This window comes from Perissodus microlepis, chromosome 23 (genome assembly GCF_051167445.1).
Source record: "Perissodus microlepis isolate ML-2025 ecotype Zambia chromosome 23, ASM5116744v1, whole genome shotgun sequence".
NCBI classification, from domain to species: Eukaryota; Metazoa; Chordata; class Actinopteri; order Cichliformes; family Cichlidae; genus Perissodus; species Perissodus microlepis.
The window spans coordinates 6,557,837-6,572,474 of record NC_140482.1 but is presented as its reverse complement, the minus strand read 5'-3'; the positions used below and the strand labels follow the sequence as shown (position 1 = coordinate 6,572,474).

At 43.2% G+C, this 14,638-nt stretch overlaps 1 protein-coding gene across 1 annotated transcript in view; it reads left to right on the top strand.

Annotated features, from left to right (window-relative positions):
- nrp2a (neuropilin 2a) overlaps positions 1-2,760 on the top strand; it is a 62,477-nt gene extending 59,717 nt beyond the window's left edge. Inside the window, exon 18 of the mRNA XM_084920337.1 lies at positions 287-2,760. Within this exon, the coding sequence (XP_084776463.1) occupies positions 287-591 (305 nt within the window). The 3' untranslated portion in view covers positions 592-2,760. The remainder of the gene's footprint in view (positions 1-286) is intronic.
- Positions 2,761-14,638: the final 11,878 nt, after the last annotated feature.

Sequence of the window (14,638 nt, the reverse complement as noted above, 5' to 3'; positions counted from 1 at the left end):
CTTTTCTCTTTAGTAAGTCAAAAACATCACAAAAGATCAGGTAGGGTCAGGAAGTCAAGTTTACCTGCACTCCTGACAGATCACCTGATCTCATTAACAGAAGTTTACCTGTAATTGTAAAATCTCGTATTTAAGTTGATTTTTCCAAGCCACTTTGCAACCCACCTCCCCATGTCATGTATATCATCATTAACTGTAGCAATCTCTACAATAATTCAATAACGATAACAGGTTTATACAACCACTCCTTGCCTGTCATCATACTAACCTCCCGTTTTTGTCACAGGTTTACAGTTCCCAGAGAGGAACACGCCATCACCGTCATCCGAGCCTCCAGTCACGCGTGTCTCAGAAAAGGACAACTCGTGGCTGTACACCCTTGACCCCATACTGGTCACAATCATCGTCATGAGCTCTCTGGGCGTCCTGCTCGGAGCGGTGTGCGCCGGCCTCCTGCTGTACTGCACCTGCTCCTACAGCGGCCTGTCGTCCCGCTCCTCCACCACCCTGGAGAACTACAACTTCGAACTCTACGACGGCCTCAAGCACAAGGTCAAACTCAACCAACAGCGCTGCTGCACCGAGGCGTGAGAAAGAAAAGGCGATTCGAAAAGGAAAAGGAAGATGGAAAGAAAGAGAGGGATGACAGTCATGCTGTGAAAACCTCCCGCTATCTTCTTCATTTTGCTTCAGTTCACTTTATTCCTCAGCAGCGCAGATCCCAGGACGCACAGGCAACGAGAAAGCCACTTTCGAGCTCAAACGAGAACTCGTTTTCCTATTTCGGAAAGCATTGCACAGTCCAGTATTGGTAGTTTTATGGCAAAATGAACCACTGAGTAAAAAACTGATGGACTGTTCCGTTCTGGGCCTAAAAAGTAAATATCTACACATATCAAGTACAGATTCTTGGTCCACCAACAGAGAAATGTTTATAGATGCATCATAGATTTGTATGAGGTCTAGTTTTGAAAGTGGATACTGTAAACTACACAAACAGCGAGGCAGACACATCGTGTTGGAAAGGTGGTAGGTTAGGAACGTGCTTATAAAGCGTCTTTTTTTCTTTTGTTTTTTGGATCACGTGTGAACACAGTGGCCTAGAAGTTAGCTCCTTGGTGTGGACTGTTGGCTCCTTTGTTCTCTGCTACCTATCAGCCTCAGTTATCCTCTTAGTTCCTGACAGTCTGTGGTCTATTTAGTCACCGACGCCCCTCGAGTTTGTCTCACTGCTCAATCACTTTCTGTTTTAATGTTTTAGTTCTGGCCTGTTACCCGGTCTGTGACGGCAGATATGTTTTGTTTTTTGTTTTTTTAATGAAGCAAAGGAAGTGTGTGTGTGTGTGCGTGTGTGTGTGTGTGTGTGCGTGTGTGTGTGTGTGCGTGTTTGTGTGTGTGGGGAGGGGGGAGGGGGGCTTTTTAACACATTATTTTACTGGCAGAGACGTTCTTGTTAGATTTAGTTGTCGGAGACTGTTGTTGCCGGTTCCTGTCAAAGAGAAGGTCACGTTTACATTGCGGTTAATGGTAAAAGGTCAAGGAGCTTTGGTTGGTGCAACCTATGGATTGCTGGTAAGAGAAGAGAAAAGAGAAGGAAGGAAGGAAAGAGAGGCTATAAGAGACTATGACTGACAGCGCACTAAAAAAAATCCCCTGCCTCTCCCTCGTAGGGGCGATGTTCTCTCTTTCACGAGTACAAAACAAAAAAAAAGCAAATGGGATCAAAAACAAATGCAGTCAGACACAGCTCTTCTCAATCGACTGACTGACTGTGTGCCCGGACACACAACAACGCCTTAAAAGCAAACTGTTGGTGGAAATGTTGAAAAAAGGAACGTTGAGGACACATCGAGACCAGAGAGGAGGATCTCTCTCGCTCTCTTTTACACGTGGACCTCAAAAGCCATGATTTAAAGGACCTATCCCCTCTTTTTTCCCACCACCCACCTCCCCCACCGACACACACCAACACCGGAACCCCCGTCCCACCTCAACTTACTGGCTAGTTGTGGCCTATTTTGTGATTAATTTTTTTGTGCGTGTGTTAATTTTTACTGTTGCAGCATTTTTTTTTAAACAGTTTAAAAAGGTCTTGTCGCACATGCTTGGATTGGACTTGTAAGCCATGAGAAGAAGGGAGTGAAGGCCTTTAAAATTCCCCGTCCACAGACACAAACATCCACGCACTTCCCTTGTATATACGGATGTATATACAGAACACAAATACGCGTCTTTCCTCTCTGAAAAACTCGAGAAACTTTGGACATGCGCGCGCACACCGAGAGTATGGCAGAATCTAGAAATTAAAGGGAACGATGGCTTCTCACACTTTCGCACTCAGCATCACATCCCATCCACCCTTACTCGCTGTCTCTTTCTCTCTCTCCTCTGAGGCCCACATCTCTGGACCCCCACTGACTCTTTTCAAAGTGCCTTGGAGCCTCGGGGATCCAGCTTGCCTTTGGAGCCAGTATAGGATACAGTAAGTTGAGACTGCCAGCGACAGTCACAGCGCCCCCTTCAGCCCGGGAGGACCAAATGAAACAAACACAGGAAGACAGGACCCCCCCCCCGACAAACACACACACACACAAACACATACACCCCTAACCCTTCGCACTGCTAGGACTGCTGTTGTTGTTGTTTTAAAGGGGTCTTTGTACAGAAATGCTCTTTTTATGATTGTTATTATAATTATTGTTATGATTATTTAATAAAGGATTTATACCATAACTAATAAACTGATGATGATTTCTTTAACTCTGACGCGTTTTTACATTTTTTTGTCGAAATCTTGGCAGGAGCACCAGAATGCTCGTGGCCACAACTTGATTCTTCCTGTCCAATTACTTCCTGCAAACTCCCTCTCAGACTTGGAGCCAAAACTTTCACTTTTAATTGCAAAAGGAGTACACGCAAGGAGCAACACACACAAACTCGTGTTCTTGCTCTCTATTTCTGCCATACACAAACACACACACATAATACTGTGTTGTCAGCCTGCTACACTTGGCCTCTAATCTCCCCATGATGTCCCATTAGTCTGGACCTCTGGTGGCCCTCATTTAGGAGCTCCAACATCAAAGCTTTGAAGTGCCCGGCGTCTCAGCCACACACGCGTGCGCACACACACACACACAGACTCATACAGTACACATGCAATTACTTTGTTTCTCTTTTATACAGCTTGCTGAGGCTCCCACACACGGTTCCATTTATCTACATAAGCTTTCTTCACCTAAATGCAAGCCCTGTTAGCAAACGCAGCCCAGAGTTTCCGATCCAGAAGGAGATATGTTTGACTTATCTAGGCCTCGTAGGTGCGTGTGGTAAGGGAGCCAAAGTGGTCCAAATTTTATACAGGGGGCGGGGCAAACTTGGATAAATGAAAATGCTGCTCCTGAAATGTGTTTTTCCCTCGTCCAAGCTCATTGCAGTCGCACCTTATTAATTACAGCCGTGCTTAATACAAGCTGGAGTTTTAAAAGAAATGGAGCCTGCAGCATGGGTAGGACATTATGAGCTGTGCTAAGCATAACGAAAGGTGTTGTTCCTGCATGGTGGCAATGGCAGCGGCTGTTAGGATGCTCCGGTCCGTGACATAGCGGGCCAATTACCATCTTTGAAAGAAAAAAACTATGAAAAAACAACCTCACAGACAATCCCCAGTCCGCTGGAGGAGTGCGATGCCATCTGCTCGCAGGTTTGATTGATCCCGGCAGAACAGTCACGACCACATCACACGAATGAATGCCGACAGGAAATTACCAAAGGAGCCAGATTGTCATTGTTCCATGCTGCCTCTTGTTTTCACTACCAAATTATTCTTAATTTTTTTCCCCCCTCTGAGTGTGTGTGTGTTACCCAAATGTTGTTCTTTTTTCTTTCTAAGTTTTTATCAGCCTGTAACGGCACGCTGCAGGAGCCCTTTCCTTTAGCCGCCAGATCAGAGAGTTTTGTTGCCTCTGAAGCCCGAGCGGTCTTCAAAGGGAAAACGCTCTGGCGCCCTATAAGTGGATAGGCCAGATTGAGAGAAGGGAGCCTATTTGAGGGTCGCGCTACAGGAAGTGACTCGAACACACAGCTAATTAATCTGGGGGATTATGCAAGAAGGGTGGAAAAGAGAAGGCAGATTATTAGTCATCACAGTCGGGGAGGAAACTTTCTTTGGTCTTCTAACTTAATTATTGTTCTCTTTACGTTGCCTGATAAAAGATTCTCATGATGGCCCAACTTTACGAGGCCTGTTTAAATCAGCTTTTTGGGGTCTTAAATGCGGTTAATCCTATTAAACAGCTTTCGATTTACTCATCCAGGATATTAAGAGAACAGAATGTACCTCAGCAAAAGTAATTCACACATCAAAAAAACACACAACTCCTTCAGTGAGTGTCTGAAGAAGAACACCTGGAGACTAGACAGCATATCTCCTTCAACTGCATCCAAAGAGCTGTCACAAACTGCAGCAGCAATGCACAGACACAAACGCACAAACATACACGAGTCAAAATTGACAACCTGCTTACATGTGTAGCTGCACTCGAACCACCACCACATGCTTAAATCCCAGTGGTCTTTCTGGGAGGGGGGCCCAGATAAATCTTCTCGAGCCTGCCAAGCAATTCAAAGCACCTATATGGGTCATTGCGGGGAGGGCTAGACCGAGTGGGGGTGGGGGAGTGTGTGTGTGTGTGGGGGGAGGGGGGGGGGGGGGGGGGGGGGGGGGGTTCGGTGGCAGTGTGCCTGCCACTGATGCCAGACCCAGTGACAACAAATACCAAAGTCTTGTACAAACAGCAGGCAAACCATCATTTTCCTTCCTCTGTGACATATATGTATGGGACAATATGTATGTAACTTTGTAATTTCAACATGTTGTCGCCTCTTGGCCAGGACTCCCTTGAAAAAGAGGTTTTTAATCTCAATGGGACTTTTCCTGGTTAAATAAAGGTTTAAATAAAAAAAAAATTATCATCTGCCCGCCTCCAGAGGATGCTGCTTCCGAAAACAAATACATGGAGGAAATGATTGGGGTGGAAAAGGCTCCTTTCAGAGGTCCAAACTAGGCCAGCAGTCCTATCATTGTGAGGCAGAAAGGAGGAAATTAACTTGATAAAAAAAATATATCGAGTGTCATTTGAGGCAATTTTGAGGCCTCTTGACAAGGGAACGCATCACTGATGGTCTGGTTTTAGGTTTTGTTTTCGCTTGTATGTTCCTCCCACTAGACTAAAGCTAATGCCTCGAGCCGCCTTTGCTCAGCAGCAACATTTTGGTTCAGATTTGATTTCCCAGAAGTATCACAGCTCTGCTATGTCCCCCATCATCAGATCTGAGCCACTCGCACTGTATCGCACTATTAAGACACTCAGGCATTTCCACATAACTGAACTTTTGTTGTGGATTCGCAACATGACCAGCGGTCCTGTGTGGTAGGCCACCTGTTCTCTCCACTTGAGGCTGGTGTGTTTACACTCACAGTTGCCCTATATAGCCCGGGAAACTTGTTATCGGGCATGGTGGGAGGCCTCTTGCAGTCAGCCCTAACCATCTGTCTGGAGTGTTGTTGGTTGAGCTTGATTGAAGGTGTTGCACTTCAAGTGCTTGACATCAGATGCCAGTGGGATTATTCCTTGAGGAGAAATGTTATTTGCTGTTTTAACCACTGTTTTCTTTGATCAAATGCTTAAAACAAGCAGAAAGTTCCAGGGCTGAAAAATAAGACTCGCAAATGGCCACATGAGGGTGACTCCAAAGGCAAGTTGATGCCCTATGGACTCTAATGTTACCATAACCAGCTTCACAGATGAAATACACATTTACTGACTGGTACATAAAATATACTTTGATCTCTATTCCTGATGTTCCTCTTCATAACAGCTGTAGAGAGGGTATTAACCCTTACAGTTTTACATTATTAGCTCTTTGAGTGAGGTAGGCTACTTTGGTCACTTAGACCAAAAACCGTAACCTAGGTTTCACCTATGAACTGTAAATAAAAGATGGACCCCACACATTGATTGTGTGGATTTTGTATTAAGAAGCCTCAAAGTTGGTGTTACTAGCTACTTGATAACTTAGCACTGCATCCTTCTTATAATAACCAGATGGTCACAGCAGATGGCTGCCCCTCCCTGCCCCTGGTTCTGCTGGAGGTTTCTTCCTGTTAAAAGGGAGTTTTTCCTTCCCACTCTCACCAAGTGGGTGCTCACAGGAGATCGTGTGATTGTGGCCTTTGAGGTGACTGTTCCTGTGATTTGGTGCTATATAAATACATTTTAATTAAATTGGACTGAATTTTAATGTGGTCACTTCTGTGTCCAAAATAACAAGTTGGTGCCAGCTGTAAAAGTGGAGTCTACAAAATGAAGAGTTCAGAAATACCTCCATCTCTTATATACAGTGTATGGAAGATGCTTGGCCCAGTTTATTAAATGAAATCAGTGGAACCTTGAGTCTGTAGACCTATTGTCTGGCTCAAATAGATTTAAATGAGTAAGTTCACTTTGCCCAAGGAGATCTTTGATATGATTGATATTATGTCGAATTAGATAAAAGTTCTATTTTTGTATTGGGGTCAGCCTTACTATCAATTCAGACCCCAGAGGTCTGGCAAATTTTCTATCAATTATAGCAACCAATAACTTATTTTAGTTGGTTGGTCCAACCAAAATGACTTTTGAATAGAAGAGTGATCACCATTGATACTCGAAAACTGCAGGATGATGATGATGGTTTAAGTTTTAACTTAGCTCTTAAAACAATTCAAGTAAGTTCTGTGAAACCTTAATCGCTGTGAACTCTTGAACCCGAGAGGGGAAAAAAACAGCTAAAATGTATCTGTCAGTCACAAAAAGGAAAGCAGTTAGCGGAGCAATCATCCCTGACAGGCTGTCAGGATTTGAGTGGGTTTTTTTTCTTCCTTTGGCTAATCTTAAAAGCATCTGTAATAATCTGTTCGATGCTGGCACCGTAGACTGTTTCTTCACTCTGTATCTGTCAAATGATTTCAACAAAGCTGAGCAGTTAAAACTGTAATTATTTGAACAAGCGTGTCAATAATAGAATTGAAAAAAACAAAGTTGTATTTCATGAGAAGTGGTAATCAATTAACAGTGACAAAGGCATGACGCTTTAAAGAATGCAGCTGGAGCGGATTTCAGGGGGAAAAGGCAAATAAACAGCTGTGCTCATCACGATTCGCACTCACTGTCATTAAAAGGGAAAAAAAGAAGAAAGAAGATATAAAGAAAACGTCAGAGTGTCTGAGCCTGTTGAGTATGTTTGGTGCGGGGTGCTGGTATCCCAGTTTAGGCTTTCTAGAGTAATTGAAATAGCCTTCTCATAACTTTCCTTTCAAATCAGGGCTTTTCATTACATTTTCCATTGAGCCAATAATCAAGTTCAATTGCACTTTGAGACCAATCTGTTCCAAAATAATTGACTATTTTACCCGTCGAAAAAACAACCGCCCAAGTCTCCCCGGCTCTGCACTTAAATCTCCTCATCTGAATCAAATTAGTAAGTAACGTGTGTTTACCAAGCAGCTGTGTCGGGAACACCCACCACACTTCTCCTTTGATGACGATGGTGTGATGTGGGCAGATATGCAGTAAATAAAAAGGTAAAATGTAAAAGCATCAAAGTTTTGTTCTGTAAATGCTCCCATTTGGTATTTGCGATAAAATATTTGAAATATTTAAAACTTCCATATTTACTATAAATCTCCCAGGGGCCACATCCTACTAACATAGCCATATATAGATAATATGATCACCTCTCAGCCCCTCATATTTTGCTGCGTTGTTTAAAATAATCATTAGCAAATGTAATCATAACCGTAACAACGTGTCATTATTGTTATCACTGTTTATAGTATCACGGTGTGCTGCATGCGGTTTGTCCAAATGGTGCTCCCATACACCAGCAGAAGCTCATGCTTGACTGCTGGGGGCGGGTCTAATATCTGTCAAATGCCTTACTGCGTGTTTCATATGTTTAACAAAAAGAAGCATGCAGCCACTTTATTAGGCGCACCTTGCTGGTCGTGGTTGGAGCTTTTTTTCCATCAGAACCAAAATTATGTGTTGCATAGATTCAACAAGGAGGAAACTTTCCTCAGATTGATCCATATTTACATGACAGCATCACACAGTTGCTGCAGATTTCTCGGCTGAATATCCATCATGGGAATTTCCCGTTCCACCACATCCATAAGGAGTTCTGTTAGTTTGAGAACTGGTCACTGTGGACATGTGATGTTAAGGAAACCAGTTCGAGGGGATTTTAGGTTTTTGAAATGGGGTGTTATTCTGTTGAAGCAGCCATCAGAAGGTGGGTGCCCTGTGGTCATAAAGGGATGAACATGGTCAGCAACAATGTGGTAAGCTGCCACATTTAAACAATGCTCAGTTGGTACTAAGAGGGCCAATGCGTGCCAAGAATGTATCCTCCACCCCGTTACATCACCAGCAGCAGTCTGAACCATTGATACAAAGCAGGATACATGCATTCATGTTGTTTACAACAAATTCAGGTCCTACTATCAGAATGTTGCACAGAAATCAAGACCTCAAGCACCAGTTTCCTGTTCTTAGCTGACAGGAGCGGCACCCGCTGTGGTCTTCTGTTGCTGTTGCCCATCTGCTTTAAGATTTGATGCACTGCGCATTTTCTGCATACCTTGGTTGTAACAGGTGGTTATTTGAGCTACTGTTACCTTACAATCAGTTTGAAGCAGCCTGACCATTGATGTGAACTCTGCCCTCTGACATCAACACAGCAGTTTCTCCCAGGGAACTGCCGCTCACTGGCTATTTTCTCGTTTTCAGATGGTAAACTCTGGAGATGGTTGTGTGTGAAAATCCTCGCAGATCAGTTTATTTTTCCTAAATTTAGGCTCATTCAAGATTCCATATTTGTGTAAAATCTTAACTTCAGTCAAACCAGCCTCAAAAAGCACAGAAAAAACAAAAAAAACTCCCAAATCTATCAGAAGCCATGATTGTTAAGTTATGTAAACCTAATTATGCTCACATGCACCCAGTATATACACATTCAACTAACTTTAATATCTTCATTATGTTTTATTTGTCAGATGTTTGCATGAATGCCTTTCCACATTCAGTCCCCCTTCAGTGATAACTCCATGGCCACAGTCATGCTGTAAATAATACACTTGGACATATAATAGATACATTTCTCTCAACAGGGAGAAAAAAGCAACAAAAACACTGACCTTACAACAACTATTCCCATCCTTCATCTTATCTATCCAATACACTGATTTCCATTACGGCATGAAATTGCAGCTGTCACTCAGCGACTGTTGTTTTCCTTTTTATACTCACTTCTTTACGATTTCATCATAGGCAGTGTAAGCTGTGAGGAAAAGCGATGTGGCAGAGAAAGATTATGTGCCAGCGAGGCCGGTGTCGATGTGAAGCCTCGAGAGGGAGAGCTCTCACTGTTTGGTTAATGTGGGATGGAGCTCTGTGCTCTGTGTATGCCCTCAATCCTCTGAGTGGGCTGCTGTTGATGGTATGGGTTATATTTTATGCCTTGTAGGAGGTGAGGAAAAAAGTGTGCGTGTGTTTGTGTGTTTGTGTGTATGTGTGTGTGTAGGACTGTAATGTGGTGACATCCGTCTCTCTGTGATAGTTCTGTACCATAGCGCTCTAGAAAAACTGCACCCGGGAGGAGAGCAGATTTACAGCCTCATTCAACTCTGCTGAGCTCCAGTTAAACATCATTCACACCACCAAGCTTAGCTATCCCCCTCTCTCTTTCTCTTTCTCCTATCTCCCCTCACAAACACCCTCCCTCATAACAGCACGCGCGTCGCACGGGCTCTCCCTGAATGATGCCACGGCGGCAGATCCACGGGAGAGATTTAGCTCGCTGCATTCCTCTCTGCATTGTTTTTCACCTGAATTATTACATCACGGAGCGAATCTCACATTTGCACCGGCTTCAAACCGCCACACTCCCACACAAGCTTTCGTGCTCGCAAATATTCGTGCGGTGACTTCGAGAGGGAAGAGAAAAAGCAGAAAAAACAGTTTACACAAATGGAACAATTGTTCTGCATGTAACCAAATAAAAGAGGGAGGAAAGAGGCTGGCTCGATTTGCTTATCACTCCCCCTCAAAGTGCAGTTTGGAGCCCTTTGGGACATAACAACCATCAGGCTACTGGGAGTATCAAGTCAAGTAAACACATTGTAGTAGAATAAGCAAGCTGCACAAAAAAAGGCCTTCCTCCCATGACCAAGGCCACACACAACGACCCAGCGCTGCAGTGTTCATATATACAGAGGAAAGAACAACAAATAGCAGGCAAATCCAAACGCTGCAGAAATCAAATCAATATCCCCGCTTTATTTTTGATACAGTTTGGACTTGGCGTCATCATGGGATTATTTGTAACAGTAATAACCCCTTAGAGGATGGGGACTGGGGAGCATGCGCCACCTGCCTCCAATCCTAATCCACCTGGGGAAGGGATAACAACAAGAGTAGCTGGATGAGTGGGTGGGCGTGCACAACTCCACCTGCACGCGTTGTGTTTAGTTTATGTTCTTTCGTTTTTTTCCATGTACAGACCTGCTTGTTGGAGCTGTGGACGCGCACACGCACAGGTTTTAGTCCCCCAGGTGTCCTCCCACCCAGGCCGAGGCCTTTCTCCCGCATCTTCGGTTGTTATGGAAACAAGAGGGGGCGTGGGGCTGTGCGGGAACAGAATTTGCATGGGTGTTGTATGTTAGCCCCAGAGAGCATGGTATGCTAAGCAGCACAAGTTCAGCAGGTCAAACTACAGTATCTCTCTCTCGCAGCACCTTGCCAAGAAGGAGAAGCGCCTCTGCACTTGTGTGCTTCTGTATTGAGTGGATCACCTCCAACAGAAGCGAAAATACAAAAGGTTCTGCAAATTATGCGCATATAAATTTAGCTCTGAGCTGCTTTCACAGCCATTTATGTCCAAAATATATATTTTTTTTAACTTGGTATTTTCAAGTGGGAGACAAAGTGTTGCACCGTCTTGTCTACTGCTGAGTCTTGAATCTGTTGAGAAACCCCAGCTACTCATGAATATTAAATTATATGTTCTGTGTGTAAATGTATGGTATAAGCATGTGTGCAGGTCTCTTTCTGCGTTACTATAGCTATGTGTGGTGCAAGACAAAGCAGCCTCTGACACCAAATATGTGCCACCACGTTGCAATGTAACTGAAAGCAACAGTTCTTCATCAGCGGGAAGATGCTTCAAGTATTCCCACGACCCCCAGCTGAATAAATAACCTGCCCCCACTCAACACCAGTGAGAGTCCTTGTCTCCAGATGCTCTGGATCCCGGCTCGCATCTATCCACCAGGCCCAGCACTCCCCACCCTCATCCACTCCTATAACCACACTACAATAGCCTAGAGGAGTGCAGCACTACCTGCATACAGTCAGCACATGCAGATACTGTGCACACACACACACACACACACACACACAAACAAAGCTGTGATGGATGGCTTTCGCCTCACGGTAATGCACCAAAGCTTTATCCGCCACCCTCCAGCCCAGAGGAACGAGATGCTCTTTTAAAATTGACATTCTCCTCCCTGGCAGCGTCCCCAGCAAACCATGTGGAAGTCAACCTGACCGCGGAGCTACTCATGCAGCAAGGTGGTTCCCCTCTCTTTCTAATCTGTCTTGGGTGTGTGAGGGCTCAGAGAAGCACTTCCAGTTCATTAAATGCCTCTCACTTCATACTCCATTATTCAAAGTTGTTAGAATACATCACACTAAGTGTGCATTTATGTCTCATAGTGATGCATTGTACATACTAGGAATACACTGCTGCTGCTTAGTGTAGTCTAGACCGCGGTCAGCTCCTCGACTAGATGGATGAGGTCCCGATGATACCGAGATTTCATTTTGATCATTTAGAGACAAAAAACCTCCACAAGGCTTGCATATTTCTGGTTCATGCCCCAAGTCACGCACATATAAAATTATAATAAATAAGATGTAATGTTAATGGAACACCTTGAAAACCCATCAAATGTCAATGAGAAAGAAATCATGCTGGAACAAAAAGATGTCACAGCGTTAGACTGAAATGAAAATGATCATCCTACATCCCAAAAATCAAAGTAAAAAAATTACTATTAAATTTTACTTGATAACTAAATCAAAACTGATGCACGAGGACAAAAACGATGGTTGACTGCACTGACACTTTTATTAGCAAATAAAAAAACAAAAACAATCATTTTTACTTAGTTATTGGATGTGTATATGATCTGTTTTAATAAGTTATTTATTTTCATATTGTGAAATAGCCTAAAAAACAGACTAAGCATTCTAACTTTGTGTTATTCAGTCAGTCCCATACATGAACATGGACACACACGTGATCTTGTTTTATCTCATAGTTTTTCTGTTTGTTTCTGTTTTTAACATAGAGATTTGTGATGCTGTGTTTTCTGACCACAGTCCCGTGATGCTTCAAGTTCCTCTTGCCCGTACCTCAGTTAAACCGCGCTGCTGCTCGCCGCTGTCGTATTTTTGACCCACTGCTGAGCAGTTTTTAACAGTTTTTAACCAGAACTGTAAAATCCCGGAGTTTTTGTGCAGCCAGACTGAGGAACTGAGCTCATGGTTTTATTCCACCTTCCAGATTGCTTTGGACACTGTGGCTCCGTTAAGAACCAGGCAGCCTAAAACTAAATCTGACCCCTGGCTGAAGGCTGTCAGACGCGAGTGCTGTCGAGCTGAGCGTGAATGGAAAAAGGACAAGCTACAAGTGTCATTCCAGATGCTAAAGGACTGTTGGCATCAATATCAAAAAACTGTAAAAGATGCCAAAAGACAACACTTATCTGACATTGTTTCGTCAAACTGTCGCAACCTGCATGTTTTATTTAAAACCATTATCTCTGTTCTTAGTGCACCACATACTGACTGCAGCCTCGTCTGCAGCCTGTAAACGTTTTTTTAAACACTTTTTTATTGAGAAGGTCTCCTCCACCAGGGCTCAAATCTCTTGGTAGCCCTACTGAGACCCCCAATGTGTATTTAGATACCTTGGCACAGTACGTTAAACCAGCTGTGACAAACATGGAGGTCAAAGTGAACTCTGAACTGAAGCTTGACAGTCAGATTAAGGCAGTGGTAAAATCAAGCTTCTTTCAGCTCAGGCAGCTGATAAAATAAAGACATTTATTTCACGGCAGCACTTTGAGACAGTTATCCACGCCTTTGTTAGCACTCGGCTGGATTACTGTAATGCACTTTATATAGGGATCAGTGCTTCATACATTACTCGTTTACAGAGGGTGCAAAATGCTGCAGCTTGTGTTTTAACTGGCACTCGAAGGTTTGAGCACATCTCCCCTAATTTAGCTTCACTTCACTGGCTGCCCATTTCTTTTGGCATTCATTTTAAAAATTCTTTTATTTGCCTTTAAAGCTCTCCATGACCTAGCTGCATCTTAACTCTCTGAGCTGCCACAGTCTTATAAACCCAGCCGCTGTCTCAGGTCAGCTGATCAGCTGTTCCTGAATGTTCCCAGGACTGAGCGTAAACTTAGAGGACATCGTGCTTTTGCTGTAGCATCTCTGAAACTGTGACACGATCTGCCTTTAGAGATTAGACAGGCTTCTTCTCTGCCTGTTCTTAAATCACTCCTGAAAACTCATCTCTTCACCCTGACCTTTGACACCTTGTAAGATGTTGGTTTTTAGTTTGAGTTTTTTAGTTTATTTTTGCTGTTTTATCTTGTTTTTAAATATAGGGCTGTTTAAATTTTTTATGTATTATGTGTTTTATTTTTTTACTGTTATGTTTTATTCTATTGTTCTTAACTCATTTACTGTACAGCACTTTGGTTTTGTCCTGGGTATTTTAAAGTGCTTTCTCAATAAAGATGGATTGGATTGGACTGGAAGATAAACACTTTAGTTTGCAGTACTGTGGTGAGTTCACAGTAAAGCACTGTGTTGGACTGGCGCACAGTGATTGTGGCGTTCATGGTCAGTGTTAGGTTACCTCAAGTACAGTGGATTCATTTGCATTTAAGCTGATGATGCTTAGATTAAGTCATCAAATTTCACCTTTATATCAGCTGTATAAGACAATTCTCAGGATACTGTTAGTGTAGGAAATGGAAAGACAACCAAGATATCTGTGAAACGTCTGCTTACATCTTGAATTCAGCTCCGGCGTATGTGGTAAGTTGTTAATGAGTGACTTTAATTTATTCTTTCTTCAGATGTGGCTATACACTCTACTGAGAATAAGCATACTGTCATGATATGAGTGGATCTTCAAAATAGACATCAAAATAGTTCATGGAGAAAATAAGTAGAAAAAGTAAAGATCTTATTAGGAATAATACTGTTTGGATAATTATAACCATCATAAGCAACCGAATCATCTCAACATGTATTTGCTCAAAAATTTATTTATTACTACGAACACGTATTTAATTATCAACACAAGGAAAATCAACAGTTTCTAGAACTCCAACAGGGGCAGGACTTGGAGGTACTGGGATTTCAGGAGGCAGCAGAATGGTACACTGGTCAGTGTCATTATTATTGACCGGTGATGGTGGATGGCCTTGGGGGGAGCTGAGAGGTAA